The sequence below is a fragment of the Chelon labrosus genome, assembly GCF_963514085.1.
Source record: "Chelon labrosus genome assembly, chromosome: 13".
Lineage (NCBI taxonomy): Eukaryota > Metazoa > Chordata > Actinopteri > Mugiliformes > Mugilidae > Chelon > Chelon labrosus.
Window position 1 is genome coordinate 26,829,221 of NC_140346.1, and position 15,589 is coordinate 26,844,809.

General features: G+C 41.1%; 1 protein-coding gene across 1 annotated transcript in view; it reads left to right on the forward strand.

The window, feature by feature from the left end:
- mark4b (MAP/microtubule affinity-regulating kinase 4b) overlaps window positions 1-15,589 on the forward strand; it is a 45,786-nt gene that overhangs the window by 2,300 nt on the left and 27,897 nt on the right. Inside the window, exons 2-3 of the mRNA XM_084559437.1 lie at window positions 13,024-13,221; window positions 14,381-14,434. Coding sequence (XP_084415563.1) covers window positions 13,024-13,221; window positions 14,381-14,434 — 252 coding nt within the window. The remainder of the gene's footprint in view (window positions 1-13,023; window positions 13,222-14,380; window positions 14,435-15,589) is intronic.

Sequence of the window (15,589 nt, forward strand, 5' to 3'; positions counted from 1 at the left end):
ATTTTTACAAGATGTGGCTGGTTTGGACGTTCATTTTCAGGCCACTCCCAAATATCTAACTTCAAAAAACTGGCGCTACATACAGTAAGATAATAAGTAACAGTGGATGCACGCCTGATATGGATGCAGCGTAGAAGAGATGTCTGTATTAAAGCAGTGCAGGGGGATAAGCTATATAACTGTCAGCTGAGCAGCAGAATGATTTCTGTCCTGGTCAAGCACAAGCCACTCTTGTTAGTAACCTCACCATGGCAACTACAGGGTGTCCTCCATATCCCCACCACCACATTACTCCTCCCGTCCCACCCTTCCTCGCCCACTCTTGTCCATTTTGCCAAACACACACCAGTCACCTGCTCCCAGAACAAGAGGCCTTATCTTACGCATTCACGCTTTTGACAAGAAACAAGCAAATGTAAAAAACAGGAGCTGAATCAGCTGCCCTGTGCTAGTTTTAAAACGGAGCCAATTTGTTTAGTGGGTTTCTTTTTTTGGAGTTGAATGTTATCACTGCTGTGTTTTAGGTAATCATTCATAGAAGTCAATAGAAGGACACAATGAGATCAAATAGCTATGACATACATGATATTTATGTGTTATGTGCATGTATATAGCTATGCTTAACCCTCGTGCTACCTTTGGGGTCTCTGGGACCCCAAGCGAATGGACAGACAGATAGAGATCATGCAAGAGGGTAGCACGAGGGTTAAGCATGTTGGTGCACGTAGCAGTGCATGTTGCATGTAACACAGAAGGTGAGAATAGAGCTTATTTGCTCTGTTTCATAACCTTCTGCCTAGCGGACGCCATCCTAAACACACCATTACACAACTGGACCTGTGATTTTTATCCTCCTGCGGCCTTGTCGTCTTCTGTGATCATTATCACCACGCTGAGTTATTATTCAGTCACAGCACTCGGGACATGACATCCAGCACTTTCACACCAGGGTCGCCGTCGATTTTGCGTGTTTGTACTCTCTGTTCCCTTCGTTGCTCTCCTCTGTTTTTTTTAGTCTTTTTCGTTTCAGTTCACTTGTCTCCCTCGTGTTTTCTTCTGCTCCATCAAGGATGGAAAGTCACAGAAACCAGACCTAACCCTGGTGTCTCTTCTAATCCTGGCAGCATGGCATCTATCCTTTTCCTTTTTTAACCTTTTTGAGTAATAACAATTCAGTCCTTAGTGCAATTTAACCATCACGTTACGGGATGTTAAAAGTATTTTTGTGTCGTCATTATTTTCTTCTACGTGCTACATGACCAAACCAGTACAGATTACTGTTTGTTGGATTTCCAGATGACATGTTACCAGTAAAGTGCATCAGACTAGGGATGCTCAGATACCACTTTTTGTTAGGCCGCAGTGCAAGAGGCCTGTCTTCATCTGTTTCTCTGATCAGAGGTCTCTGTAGCACGGTCACAGCAGGAATCCCATCAGATACCAAAGCATCAGAGGAGCTCACTGATGTGTTTTTTTTTTTTTTTTTGTCAACTCCTCAAACGGAGCCAGAACAGACGACTTCTTTTCCAGAAGTATCCACTGGTGAGCAGTGAGGTTGTCGGGGAGCTCTTTTTCCACATCCAAATATTTCCCAGAGTAACTACTAGCATGTTGCATGTATATAATTATGTTTTATGGTAAATATTCACCTTTTCTGTAGGTTGGCAAAGTTTAATTAAGGTAACAACTGTACGAGTCTGCTATCGTTTTGACTTGATAGTTGCTCTAGCTAGAAATAAGCAGCACAAGTTGAAGAAACATCATAAATCATAATATAATGAGCATTTATGATGTATGTAGAGGCTGTAACAACTTTCTCTTTGGTTTCTTCATTTTCAAATGCAGATGGCTTTACCAGAATCTGCTAAACCTGCATCTGTTACAGGTCTTGTTAAATATGCACGTGTGTTTAACTTGAAAGAGGTTTGTCCGCATTGCATGAACACACAAGTTCAGGGTTAAACTCAAAAATTGAAGCTCTTTGCAAGCTTAATAAATAGGTATGCATGTATGTCTGTCTGGCCATTCCCATAGTTCAGCGACAACTATTTTGCTTGAGGGTTAGTCATGAGGTTTTGATCTTTGTGTGTATGTGTGTGTGAGAGCGAGAAAAGGAAGTCATCTAGTAGGTGTGGGGTGAATACTTGTGCGCACATGCCCAGCTGTGTGTTCTTGCAAAAAAAGCCGACGTGTTTAGTGTGTGCCACTGCAGGCCAGAGTGGGGCTTTTGTGTTCCTCGGACAAGCCAGAGATTCATGAACTTGTTGTCCTGACGTGTTACCCGAAAGCTGGCACTCACCTCGGGCGTCCTCGGTGGCATTTGTTTCACCTAGAAACACACGACGTACAGTCATAAACAACCTCAGGCTTTTAATCATCTGGTCTGCTGAGGCCAACTGAACCATGCATGATTGGTGTAAAATTAGCGGTGCTGATATTAGATAACCTATATTGGTCACAATGCCTTGCTGATGTGTGTGGTTTTGCACACTAGCCAGCTCAACCCAACTGAAATGTGTTATGGGTACAACAGTAGCCCAAAGGTCAGAGAAGTGGGCCAGTTACAGGGAGATTTCTGGCTGGAGAGGTGATTGAGTTACCATTTGTTTAGCCTTAATGGCTACCACCATCGTGCCCATGAGCAAGACACTTGGAGTTACACTTGTCAGTGGGCAGGCGTATCAAACTGTGGTTGCACTGACTAGATTCAGCTATGAGAGTGTGAATGTAAAGCTGCAGCGCTGGAAAAGAGCTTAAGAGCTTACCAGGCCTCCTTGTGAATGGTTTGCTCAAGAACATGTCTGTGCAGATTTTTAAGGAAAACTGTAGGATTTACCTAACCCCTATCAGATTAGTAATAGTTGCTTAAGCACCGTGTTGTCTTCTGTCTGTTGTTTTAGAATGCACTTTAAATTTGTTTCCCATCGCTCACTGTCACTGTGCCATCCTTTTCCTGTAGAGGAAGTTTTAAATAACTGCTGAAGGTGTGTTATTTGTGGAAACATAGACTGCCCTCCGCTCTGATTGTACGTAAGGTGTGTCTGTTTTGTGTAAGCGGGTTTCATTTAAATATATGTGCCTAAAACTTACTCCAAGTGTAATCAGGATTGACTTTGTGGTGATACAAAAGCAAGTAATCCAGTAAATGCAGGTTAGAGATCAAACTATGCGTTGTGATTAGACTTTGCACAAAGTCCAACTCTAACTGTCACGGCTTTTTGTCAGAACTGCCATCTTTAACGTATTCAAGGTTTGTCAACGGCTGCTGACCAGGTGGTGTTTTCTGGATATCAGGATACCACGTGAAGAATGACGGCAGACCAACGTATTATCACATAGATATGCACGGTAACAAAAAGGAACCAGCAGACAAGCATGAAAGACACTCAGTTCAGAGCACACAGTCGCTCTGTTGTGTTCATTGTGCAATAGGGCTTTTCTACTATCAGGCTCTCAGGTGTCGACTTACAGTCCTCCGAGTTGCTGCAGTTTAACCCCCCGCACATACACCACAATGTCTGTTCTTCTTATTCTCTAAAGTCTGTTTGCATCCGTAGTGTGTCTCTTGTCAACGCTCTGCTCCAGGAGTGGACATATGTAGAGGCAGATAGGTCGAGAGCTTTCACAAGATTCAAAAATGTTGTTGGGTTGAGTGATAGATATATTCATTTCAACAGCAATCTCTGCATTAATTTTACAAATCACATATGTCTGCATTTCTCACTTGTTATTTTCAGTTGCGTAAGTGACAAAGGGACAAGTGAATCCATATGGTTCCTACCGTATATACATTTATCATATTTTTCTGTTTGTGTCCACTGACTAAAACTGGGTTCTTTGCGATGTTGCATGTTGTTTACTCTAAGTAAAGACAGTATCATGTGATGGTGTAATGTTCTCATTGTTAACCAGAGGAAATGTTGCAGCAGAAACAGCTGCCCCTGTCTCTGTCCATTAGCTGCTGCGGACACGAGCGCCACAACAACAAGGTGTCCTCTAACTGTTGTGAGCAGAAACACAGAGCAAGTGATTCAGTTCTTCAATGATATTTTTGTTTTATTCAGTTGTTATGAGCAGAGAGACACTAGTACAGTTGTAGGGTGTGTGCTCTAGCATGACTTCCTCTAACACCAAGGTCTTAATAGTTTCCTGCATAATCCTAAAATAATACATCAGTAACACGTTTCTTGGCCGATAATGTTTATTAATAATTTCCTGTAGAATTTCAGTTCCAAACCAAATAAACAAAGCCACTTGAAGTCAACCATCAAACATGGATGTTTCAACCACTTAATCAAATAATCTGCAACACAAGACTCTGTGAAGTCAAACAGTTCATTTCATTTAGCATATATTACCGAGCAGGTCGTGTGGCGAGGTGTGAGATCCACCTGCAGACAGAGCAGAACCAAAACAATGAAAGGCTAGGAAGGACAGTGAAGCGAGCAGTTAGAAGGTGATGAGCATTTTTGTAGTTTGGCAACCATTCCTACCACGGATGAATACTATAGTATGATGAATACTATAGTATTCATCCGGGACAATTAGTACCAGAAAATGAAGATAAATGGTAAAATTATTGGTTTAAAGAAAATTGTTTTCTGATTCAAATCAGTCTTCGTTTGAAATATCCAATATCGACTTATAAAAAATAAATAAAAATATATGCTATTATCTGCTTTCTCTTGTTAGACACGATCTTGCATGACTAGTCTCACAACGAGATCAGGCGATGTGTGAAAACCTCCAACTCTAGAAACAACCGTCAGGCCTGAAAACCGATGTGTGGCATCATTTTGGATTTAAAAAGCATGAAGGTAGAGAAGAGCTGGACAAAAGCCAGATGCGCCAACTAGAAGTAAAATATTGTGGATATAATACAGATCTCTGAAACCATTTCTGAAATATCTCTAAATGAATCAAATCAAACTGGGAATCAAATCGATTCAGGAAATTAGTAGTGATACCCAGACCTAAAAATCTTCAGAAAGTCACTCCACTGTGAACACTCCAGACTTTCTGGTTTAGCTTTCATCTATACTGAATTCTCATGGTTGCGTCTGCACAGCTTTACTGTGTGGTATTAATAGTAATATTTTGGATCTGTTATTTGTTTCAAAACTACACACTTGTTTACAACCTGTCTGGTCGTCTGGCGGCATTTTTCCACCCCCGGAAGACTTCATTTGAGGAATGTTTCCGTCATAGATCTTAAAAGTTATGTGGTACAAAAATAACACCCAAGTAGGAAATAATTTTCCTGTATGGGGATTATAGTTGTCTAAATTTGGAAAAGGAAGATTGAGCTTATTTATTGCGTTTGTGGAAGCTTGTATCTCGGAGCATGCAGTGACACAGGGTTTAGGGAACAGATCATTACAGAGAACGAATCATACTGTGTAGAGACAGAGAGAGAAACCGTAGTCTAGCCAAGGAGTGACTCAGCACTTTAATCCGCTGCTGTTGATCCAAACAGAATAAATCTGACCCGTGCTCAGCCCGGTCTGACGATCACAGCCCTGTGGTGAATTATATGCTGAGTAATGTGGCAGATCTCCAGAGGCGACCAGAAAGCATCAGTGTGTGCGTGTGGGTGTGTGTGTGTGTTTGCAGTCCTGCACTGTCCAGACTGAGGAATCCGGTTACACTTTGCATACTGGAGCCAGATAATGTCAGACTGGAGGAGGGAGGTCGCCTTTAACCCACACTGTTGGGTACTTGTCCTCTCTGAAATTGTGCCGTCTGGCTCATGTTGGCAATAATATTTAGATTATATTGAGCATGTTAGTCAACAGGATTCAAGGATATACAGACCGTTTTGATCTTGTATCCACACAACAATATTCTAACATAACAGCACAATGAACTCAACAAAAGGCGGATCAAGGTGCAAAAACACATTCGTTCATGTAAGGGTTTTCAGCAGGATTACTGCCTGTATAGAAGGAAGCTAGTTTTTGAATGGGATGTTGAATACTAGGGTGAGGCAGATCACATCCACTTAGAGATATGATGATCCAGTTAAATAATATGTAAATTTGCAAAACTGAATTTAGTGAATGAGGTAAAATGTATTTAACAAGGCTGAGCTGAGCAATTTAAATAGTTGCTGCTAATTTCCATGTTTTGCTTGAAGGTTTTAATGCAGGTTTCCTGACCTGAGAGCCCAAGAAACCTTTAGAGCTAAAAAAATAAATAAATAATAATAATTAAATGAGAGAATTGAATGAGGGTTATTCCTGAAACAGCTGATACATCCGTGTATCTTCGCTACTGCTACATAAAACAGAAGCTCAGTGCTGAGTTTCCAGTAAAAACAACACCCTACAAACTGGCCTGGGGACATGTACAGTACATGTTAGAGAGAAGAGCTTTACCGCCAAACTAGTCCGGCTCATATTCCGGGTTAATGGTTATTCGTAGGAATCTGAATGAGTATGTCAGCTGCTATGTTGCTGTAGAGGTCTGTAAATGGAAGCAGCATCAGTAGTTTAGTTAGATAAGAAGATGCTTTACTGACGTTCTGTTTGATTGTCAGTCATTTACATTGATTTGGGTGTGGTGTGCTGGAAACACTACGCCTCACTCTAGCTGTTCAGTAACTGTCGGCCCTTTGCAGTTCCTCTTGAAAGAACGTGAATTCTCTTAGTAGCTGCTCACCATTCAGGATTTTCAGAACTTGACCATAATCTTTTCATCGTGCTCCTTTTTCCCACATTTCCTGTCACTGTGTGTTATCTGTTTTCTGGTACAGCAGAAAATGCAGCCACATGAATCAAAATAAAATATTCTCCTCAAGTGCTTATTTCCTGCGACGTAAGTAGATGTGACATTGTCGGTCCTGAAATTGTTTAAATATTATGTAGGTATTTTGGCTCTGTTAGATGATCAATAGATCAATAGATCAATATTAAACTAATGTCAAACAGGGGGCTTTCTATGCTCAATACTGAAGTTGGATGAAAAGCCATTAACTGACCTTTACTGAGGCAGCTGTATCAGGTGTTTGTGTGATGATGCTTTTAGATGATTTTTGTGACTTTTGTTCAAATATATAACAATGGCATGCATGTTTACTTTATTAAACTGGACACACGTGGGCCTTACTTCCACATAAACATGCACACGATGCCCACTATCCAGTTTGCCCTGCTGCACTGCTCTGTCCACTTGTGGAAAGCTTTGTGCTTCGTGACCAAATCAGATCACATGAATGTCAGCAGCTGATCGAGTCATGGCTCCACAGTATCAGACAGCCTGTCTGTCATGGTCAATGGCATGTTTTTCTGGCAGCTCCCTCTTCCTTGTGCGGGCCTGCCAGGAAACGCTCGCTTGAGTGTTGCAGCGCCACATGTGACACGTCTGCTGTCATCACTGTGACATCTCTCTCTCCAGGACAGGAAGTGACGCAGGTTAAGTTGCAACTTCCTGCTGCTCTTGACACACACTCCTGATTGATGAGTGAGATGTGAGTTTTTTTTTAAGGATGTCATAGTTGTTGACAAAGAAAAGAAGAAACTAGTTTGTGTGTGTAGACAAAAGACAATATTTTCTTATTATATTAGACATTAGAGTGAGGTCACATTTACTTGTGGCATCTTATACTTCCAGTCCACCACGGATGTATTTATGCTGGTATGTTCATCTAAACCAACATGTCCGTAAAAAGCAACAGTGGACTCTTCTGTTAATGCACTTTCTTATTTTTGCAGTTTGCAGTTGTTTAGATATAGCAGGCACACATTCCTAAAACTATTGGTATATGCTGCCTTTTGTTTACATCGTTTTTCCTTTTAGTTTTGGTCTGCATATTACATCACTAAAACACCAGAAACTGATCTTTAAATATGCTTTAACTACTGCGCTGAGACACGTTGAGAAGTCTAATCTGCTGACCTCATCAGCAGGATATCTTTAAATTCACAATGATTAAAGTTTCATTTGCCAGTAAACGACTTTAAGAACCTTATCACAGACAGGAAGCCACAGTAGAGATGTAGGTCCGTGTCTCAAATTCTTTTTCATTTTCAGTAATGATATGTGTTTTCTGCTGTGCTGTGGAGACATAGTGTCTGCTGTGTATGATAGAGGAGGTGAACGTTAGGGCCAGTGACACGCAAGTCGGAGGCAGAGAGCCTGAGCAGCTGAAGAGGAAGAGGAAGCTGGACAGGCACTGTGGGTCAGTGTGAGTGTTAGTAGAGGGTAAGGATGCCCGATGGTTACACCATTCCTCTGCTGGGGACCAGTGTCACACATCCTGTCATTACTCAATACCTTCGAGCACACACACACACACACACACTGAAACCTACAGAAAGTCCAGGCTGCAACAGCAGGACACCTCCTTCAGGGTGTGGTCCATTGTTTGGAGACACGTTTGTGTTCGTCACTCTGTGTTTCTTGACGTAACATCGTGTGCCTTCCTTTCATGCTGCTCCACGTTTGTTTAAAACCACGATTACGCAAGTAGAATATCTACATCTGTATTCGTGTTACAGATGACACCGAGCAGAAAACTATGTTCTTTAAAAACGTAGCAGCAGGACAAACAATCATTCCGACATTGATTTAAAAGCTCATGATTTATATTTGTGAAGCTCTAAAACGTTCACGTACACAACAGAAGCAGCATTTAGTGAAACAATATTAACATTATTGTGGATTTATGAAATCATATGTGTGAGCTATAAAAGCTCAGGTGCAAACGTGTTTAGGCAAATTGCTAACATATATTCAAACTAGAAGAATGGTGTGACAAGATTCATGAGAGTTTCCATTCACCCATTAACATTACCCAGCATTTTATTCAGCTCTACGCCCACACAGACCAGCACAGATGGAACGTAGCTGCTGTGCCGTAGGATAGCTATGCAAGACATGCTAACATGCATGCCGTCACTTTAGCCAACGTGTTGTCTTTCGTTTTAAGGAGGATGTAACAGCTCATGACTCCAGTACACTTCAATTCATGTTTTAGGCTGACTGTAGAGTTATTCTACATATCACTTCTGCCTCAAAGGCGCATAAACCAGGCTCTAACATTTTTAGTTTTTCATGGTAAATGCTCTTACTTTGGAGAAGAACAGCTGACTCATTTATGCTTGTGTTTAGTGGTAAGTATCGTCAGGAGGAGAGATACAATCTTCATCTTACACGCAGTTCTGATCAGGTTCCTTCAGGCATGTCATGCCATCATTCGGCTTGATAGGTTTAAAAGTTTAGAGGAAAACAACAAGAGCCTGACAGTCGGGTTTATTTTCCCCTGTTTTTAATTCAATTCAGTTTTATTTATACAGCGACAACCCCCAGAGCAAGAACAAAGGCTATATTTAGTTGTACGTCATGACATAGACACGGACAGCTACACATACAGCACACAGCATATCTCTGAAAATGATCCTTGGTGACTTTTCAAGCTTAAAAGACAGCTTTGGATTGTTAATCGTTTTTTATATTTCACTTGAGGCCCGAGTTTATTGCTGTTTAAATGACGCCATGTTGTAATTCCTGTTGCACACAGAATGAATTTAAAGGATCAACTTCAAAATTGAGTTTGTTGGGTCAACGATGATGTAGAGGAACGTGTTACTATAAAACTTAACGGTAAAGTGAATTTTTGCAGTGAAATCAATTATAACCATTCTGGTAATAGGAGTAAAAAAACGTTTCAGAGTCATTTTTCTTTGTGACTAAAATATTTTCCCCCTTTCTTTCCACGCTGAATGAATATTTACTCAGTGTACATGAATTGCAGATGGTGCAGTAAAAAATTAATTGTCACATTAACTTTAATGACTATACTTAAACTGATCAGGATTTTAATCCTGAGGCCTGAATTTAAATCTACACAGAACATTGTTTTTTAAAACGTGGCAAAGAAGTGAAGACTGAGAGAAGAGGCAGATCGAATGGCAAGCTCTTAAAAACAAATGTGATTTTAACCTAATATAGGTTCAGCTTCAGTTACATCCTTGACTTTCCTTTCATTTCGGTTTGCAAGTGCAAGGTGCTGCTTGGTTGCTGAATGTGCAAATAACATACTAACCCCATCACACACACACACACACTCCACCAGCCCTCCATCCATCTTCTGCACCGAATGTCACCTTACATCCATAATTATCTTGGGGTGAGCTTTTATCCCCCCCACTCCTCACCCAAATACCTTCGCTTCCTCGGTCGGCCGAAACTAGAAACCCCATCACACCTCGCTCAACACACACACACACACACACACACACTCACACACACACACACACACAGGCCTTCTCTTGAAACTGCGTGGTAATCAGAAGGAGTGGGTGAATCGATGGACTGCACTCCCCGAAGAAAGGAGTATGTGGGACGGGGGGAGGGGAGGGGAGGGTTAGATGGGAGCAGTGTGATGGAGGGCAGCATGAAGCTCAAATTGATGTGAGGTCGCTGAAAATGAAGATAGCAGCGGGAGACAAAAGAGAGGGCGTGTCCAGGCATGGAGAGGAGAACACAGGGGATGGGGGGGCAAATTGATTTGTCTGGGGGATGGGGTGAGCTGGGGAAGAGAGAAGAAGGGGTGAATAAATGGGGGAAGGGCCGAGGAGGAGGTGAAAATGAAAGTGGCTGAAAGAGTTGGACAAGGGACACAGCTGCTAGGTGGCTATAGTACTATATACGAGTAGCTCAGTATCTCATAGTTGCCTTTTTTATGTTTTTTTTTTTTTTTAAGGACTGCTTGGTTGATACTGTTCTACACAAGTTTTTGTTTTTATTTCTGTTCTCAGGAATCCCCACAGCTCAACCGTCTGTCTGTGGTCAGCTTCATATAGAGTGATGAAACAGAAACACCAGGGCAATTTTGGTTGATTTCTGGTGTACACATTCACAATGCAGTCATAACATAAATTGCAGTTCTCTTCTTAAAGGCTGCAATCTTCATTCTTTTTGTTATATATGGTTTCATATGTTGACATACTATATGACTTAGCGACTTTCTCTTTGTTTTTGAGCACTTCTTATAACCGATCACTGTCCTTAGATATGAGTCAAATTCCTCTTAAAAGCGTCCTCAAACCCTGTTCACACCTGGCGTTAACGCGTGTCTTGGGGGATCCGATCCCAAGTGGACAGCTCTTGAGTACGTCTCTTCGCCCCTGGCATTATACATTAGCATGCAGCTCCACGTACGTCTTCAAACTCCACTTGTGACCAGATCGTTTCTCCGCTCTATATGCAAATTAACACCTACATCATTTGGGGAGCGTCGAGGGATTTAAGTTGTGCGGAAAGTGGATGATTGTGCAAAATGCTGCTTGGAGAGCAAAAAATGAAGGGCTGAAGAAGAAGATGAAGAAGAATATGTAGGATATCAAATGGAAGAGAACGATGAGTAAACGCATGGACAGGTGGATAAGGGTAGAGGATGGAAACAGGGACTTACTGTCGAAGAGAGTCTGATGCAGCATTGGGCCTCACTTTCATCTGAACTCGGTGTTCAGCTACAGAATAACAATAGTAGAAGTTATATCACTAATATTGGTATTAAAAACCTGAGGCGTTTCTCATGTGTGCAGGAAAATGATTAGGTTTTTTTTGTGTTTACCACACCGAGTTCAGTTTCACACTTCTTATCTATGTATGTCTGTGTGTGTGTGTGTACAGGTTGTTCTCACGGTGTGGAAACACAGAGTAGTGTGTGACGGTTGCACAGTTTCTCTTAGAACAAGGTTGTTTTTCCTTTCTTACAGTAATACAGTGACTCACCCTCTGGTGGTTTTCTCTAATTCTTTTGTCTAAAAGGTATAATCTGTACAGGGCTTTGTGTAACACTGTACACTTGACACAACCTTAGTTTACATACTGATTTGCTGGGTGTTAAGCAGGAAGAGACAGGAAAGATGTGATGTGGGACGAGTTGTCATGAGTTCTTGGTTGAATTCACCTTTTATTGTCCAGATTTGTTTAATCCATTTCCTGTCACTAACACTACAGTTTGTTTCAACCATTCTGTAAATAAACTGTGAATAGAGAAAGGATCTGGCCCAGTGTGGTGCATATAAATATCTAAACTGACTTATCATTTAGGCACTGCCTTAAGATACCACTGACTGATACAGCTCAGTCATTTCTGTGTTTAGGAAACTGGGTGGTAGCCGGCAAACAAAACAGCTGAAAAACAGTTAAAAATAATACTGTGACACTTCATTGGAAATGTATGTATTTGTTTTGAATGTTCTGATGCTTCCTGTTCTTTCTTATTTCCTTGTTCCTCATGTCATCCCCATAACATATGAAAGGTTCACGCTAGTTTATTTCACTTGGATGTTTCTGCTTCCGCTCAGTGCTGAGGAGAGCAGATGGAGGGATTAGAGTTCGATGTTTGTGCTAAAAAATCTCAGACCTCAATTGACTTATAGAGTTCAGGTTGGGTCACACTGTTGAAATCAGTCTCACTGATTGATTGCGGCAGAGTCTGATAATATATGTATTTTATTTATATTGTTCCACTGGGATTTCTTCATCAGGGTGTCATAGCAGTGCTTGTCGTATGTATCAGCAGAGAATTGGGCATCTTGGGCAGATTAATGTACGGTCGTGGCCTCACATCACTCATGAATGTGAAGAATGCAGACCATAAGAGGTCTGACGGGATCTATAGGGTGACCTGGTTACTTTAGCTTTTCAACCCTGACTGCAGTCACATGACTAACAGAACCAGAGTCATGGTCACAAGGTCTTTGTTGGCATTCTGTTGATGTTATATCACCCAGGGGAGGGAGTTCATTTGGAGAGTATGCCTTTCCTTAGGTCTGCAGCTAACAAGTGTTTTCACAACGAATTCTTTAATACAGCAAATTACAGTTTAGAAAAATTGATTTTCTTACTTTCCCCACATGTTGTAGTTCAGTACGGAGCAAAAAATATGTTTACATTAATAATAAATTTACTTACTGAAAAATAGTTGTATTGTACGGGAAATATCTCAGTGTTCAGTAGAACTTAACACTTTATCTGTCTCCCTCTCTCTCTCTCTCTCTCTCTCCTCAGCATGCCTCCCTGTCGGCCAGCCGCTCAGAGAAAGGTACTGGCTGGTCAAGTCGCTCACTTGGTGCCCGATGTCGCAACTCCATCGCCTTTTGTTCAGATGAGCAAGCGCACATCGGCAACTACCGGCTGCTCAAAACCATCGGCAAGGGAAACTTTGCCAAGGTCAAACTGGCACGACACATATTGACCGGCAGAGAGGTGAGTTTAAGAAACAGGAAGGAAGGAGACGGTTGACAGCAAAAACTGCTTATTATTGCACTGAAGGAAAGCCTCAAAGTTGTGCACACTGGCTTATATGAGAGAAAAGTTGCAGTAGACTCCTGGGTAAATACCAGTGTTTTTGGAGCCAGAACAGACTCGAGCCCTGCAGCACTATCAAGACCTTAGAGCCTTTGTAGAGAGACGGTCATAAAAAATTTTGTGTGGGTGTCTGTCTGTGTATTTAAATACACAGTAGTCTTTCTTCTCATAAAACCCCTGACCTACATCAGTTGAACTGATATCTTTAGGCCCAAGAAACTTTGTGTGTTTGCCATTGGCCCGATCATGTGAGCGCTGTTGCGTTCAAACCACATAAAGCTGAAGACAGTCGTATATCGGGTGGTTTACAGTAGTACCTTGACGCTGTCTTTGACCGGTTCACCGTATGCAGTTAGGCCGATTTGAAGCCTTCTTGGTTTACTTAGTGGATTCAGCTTCTGGGTTATTTATATGCTATAAAAGTGTGTTTTTTTTATGTAATTTACTGCTAGAAATGTGTTGACAAAATGCATCAGCTCACAATATTCAGCAGCCATCAAGTCCTTCATTATAAATATAGTCAGAACTGGAACAAATAGCTGATTAATGGATTTAAAAAGTGATGAACAACCATTTAAATGCACCGCTCAGACTGGGCTGCCTGGTGCTACAATGACATAGTGGGAAATTCTTCATTTCTGTTGCTTCACATTTTGTTTGCAGTTCAAATCTCTGCTCTGCTGATGAGGACGCAGAGACATCCAAATTCTCCCAGTGTGGTTCAGTGACTAAATCTGGGGGTGTTTTTTGGAGTGGAAATTTTACAAAAATAGCCTTAAGGAAAAATACCAAAATATTTTTCATTTACAGATTCTCATTTCTGAAGGGTTAATATGTTTGTCTATATAGGAACCATCTGTCAAGGAAATAATAATCATCAGGTGATGCTCAAAATAATATTTAACATACAGTAAATTGTGCAAGGTAGTGGTCCGTGACTAAGTGCAAGCTTTTTAAGCTTTAAATAATCTTGTTTGGAATATTGTCAGCTATGATTTGTTTGTTTGTTAGTGTGAATTTATCTCTTGTGTTCACCTTTTCTGTTATTTCCTTACAGGTTGCAATAAAGATCATTGACAAAACACAACTCAACCCAACCAGCCTGCAGAAGGTGAGTGGCATTTGACTGCATGTGTGTGTGTTAGACACAGGTAATGGGTTTTTCAGCCTTTGAACGTCAAATTTAGGTCACCTACTTTTCAATAAGCAGAAATTACCCGTCTGCTAATTTGTCCTTGTGTCATAAGAGTCATAACTTTCGATTTATGCATTGTTTTCTGTTGATGTTGTTCTTTCTCATGCCAGCTACATTATCCTAATGTCTGTAACTGAGTAATCTGCAGATAAAGTTGTAACTCTTAATTGATTCTTGCATCTAGTGGCCGTGTGAACGTTGACCTTTTGGTTTTATGTGAAACTGTTATCTTAATATATGTTAAGAGCTTACATCAGGCCAAGTGTAAGGAGTGGCTGCAGAGAAAACACAACTTTACAACTGGTTAATATTTTGTAAACCCAGTATAGGATGTATTCATATAAGCCCGTGAGGCTTTGTGTCAGCATAATAGAACCGTCATTTCACCACTCAGTCCACTGGAACTGACCTGGGTAAAGGATTGAAGTATTGTGAGCCACTGTATGCTTGTCTAGTGACATCTAGGGTCATGTATTAACTACACGTGTGGCATTCATGGCTCTAATGAGATTAAGCCCTGCACTGTCTGGACTTGGCCCGCTACATCTACTTGTGTTAATGTGTGCGTGTGTGTGATGCATGTGTTCAGTGAGAGCGATCTAATGAAACAAAATCGAGTGAGAACCGTTGCCTCAGGCCTGCATACTGTTATCAGGCAGCTGTAGTTGCAGTGTTTCCTCGTTTGGCTTTGATGGGAAACGTTCACCTCTTTAAATAATGGAGGAATGTTGACCTCTTTGAATAATGCAGCGTTGACATATTGGTGACTGTGCTCTCTGCAGCAAATGCTTCATGTATAAAATCCTTCTGGAAACACTGAAGCTTGATTGAGTGATTAGAATTAAATCTACAGAGTGAAAGCATTTTTCATTGCTTAGCTGCACACACAATATTTCCGAGTGTGTGTGTATATATATATATATATATATATATATATATATTTCCCCACACTTTTTTTCCGCGTTTGTCAGATCCGTTCCATCTGTGCTTTAACCTTGCATACAAGTACGATAAGCTCACATTTGTAAGAACAGTTCTCACAGTTCACACAAGTGATTCTTTGTTCAGTGA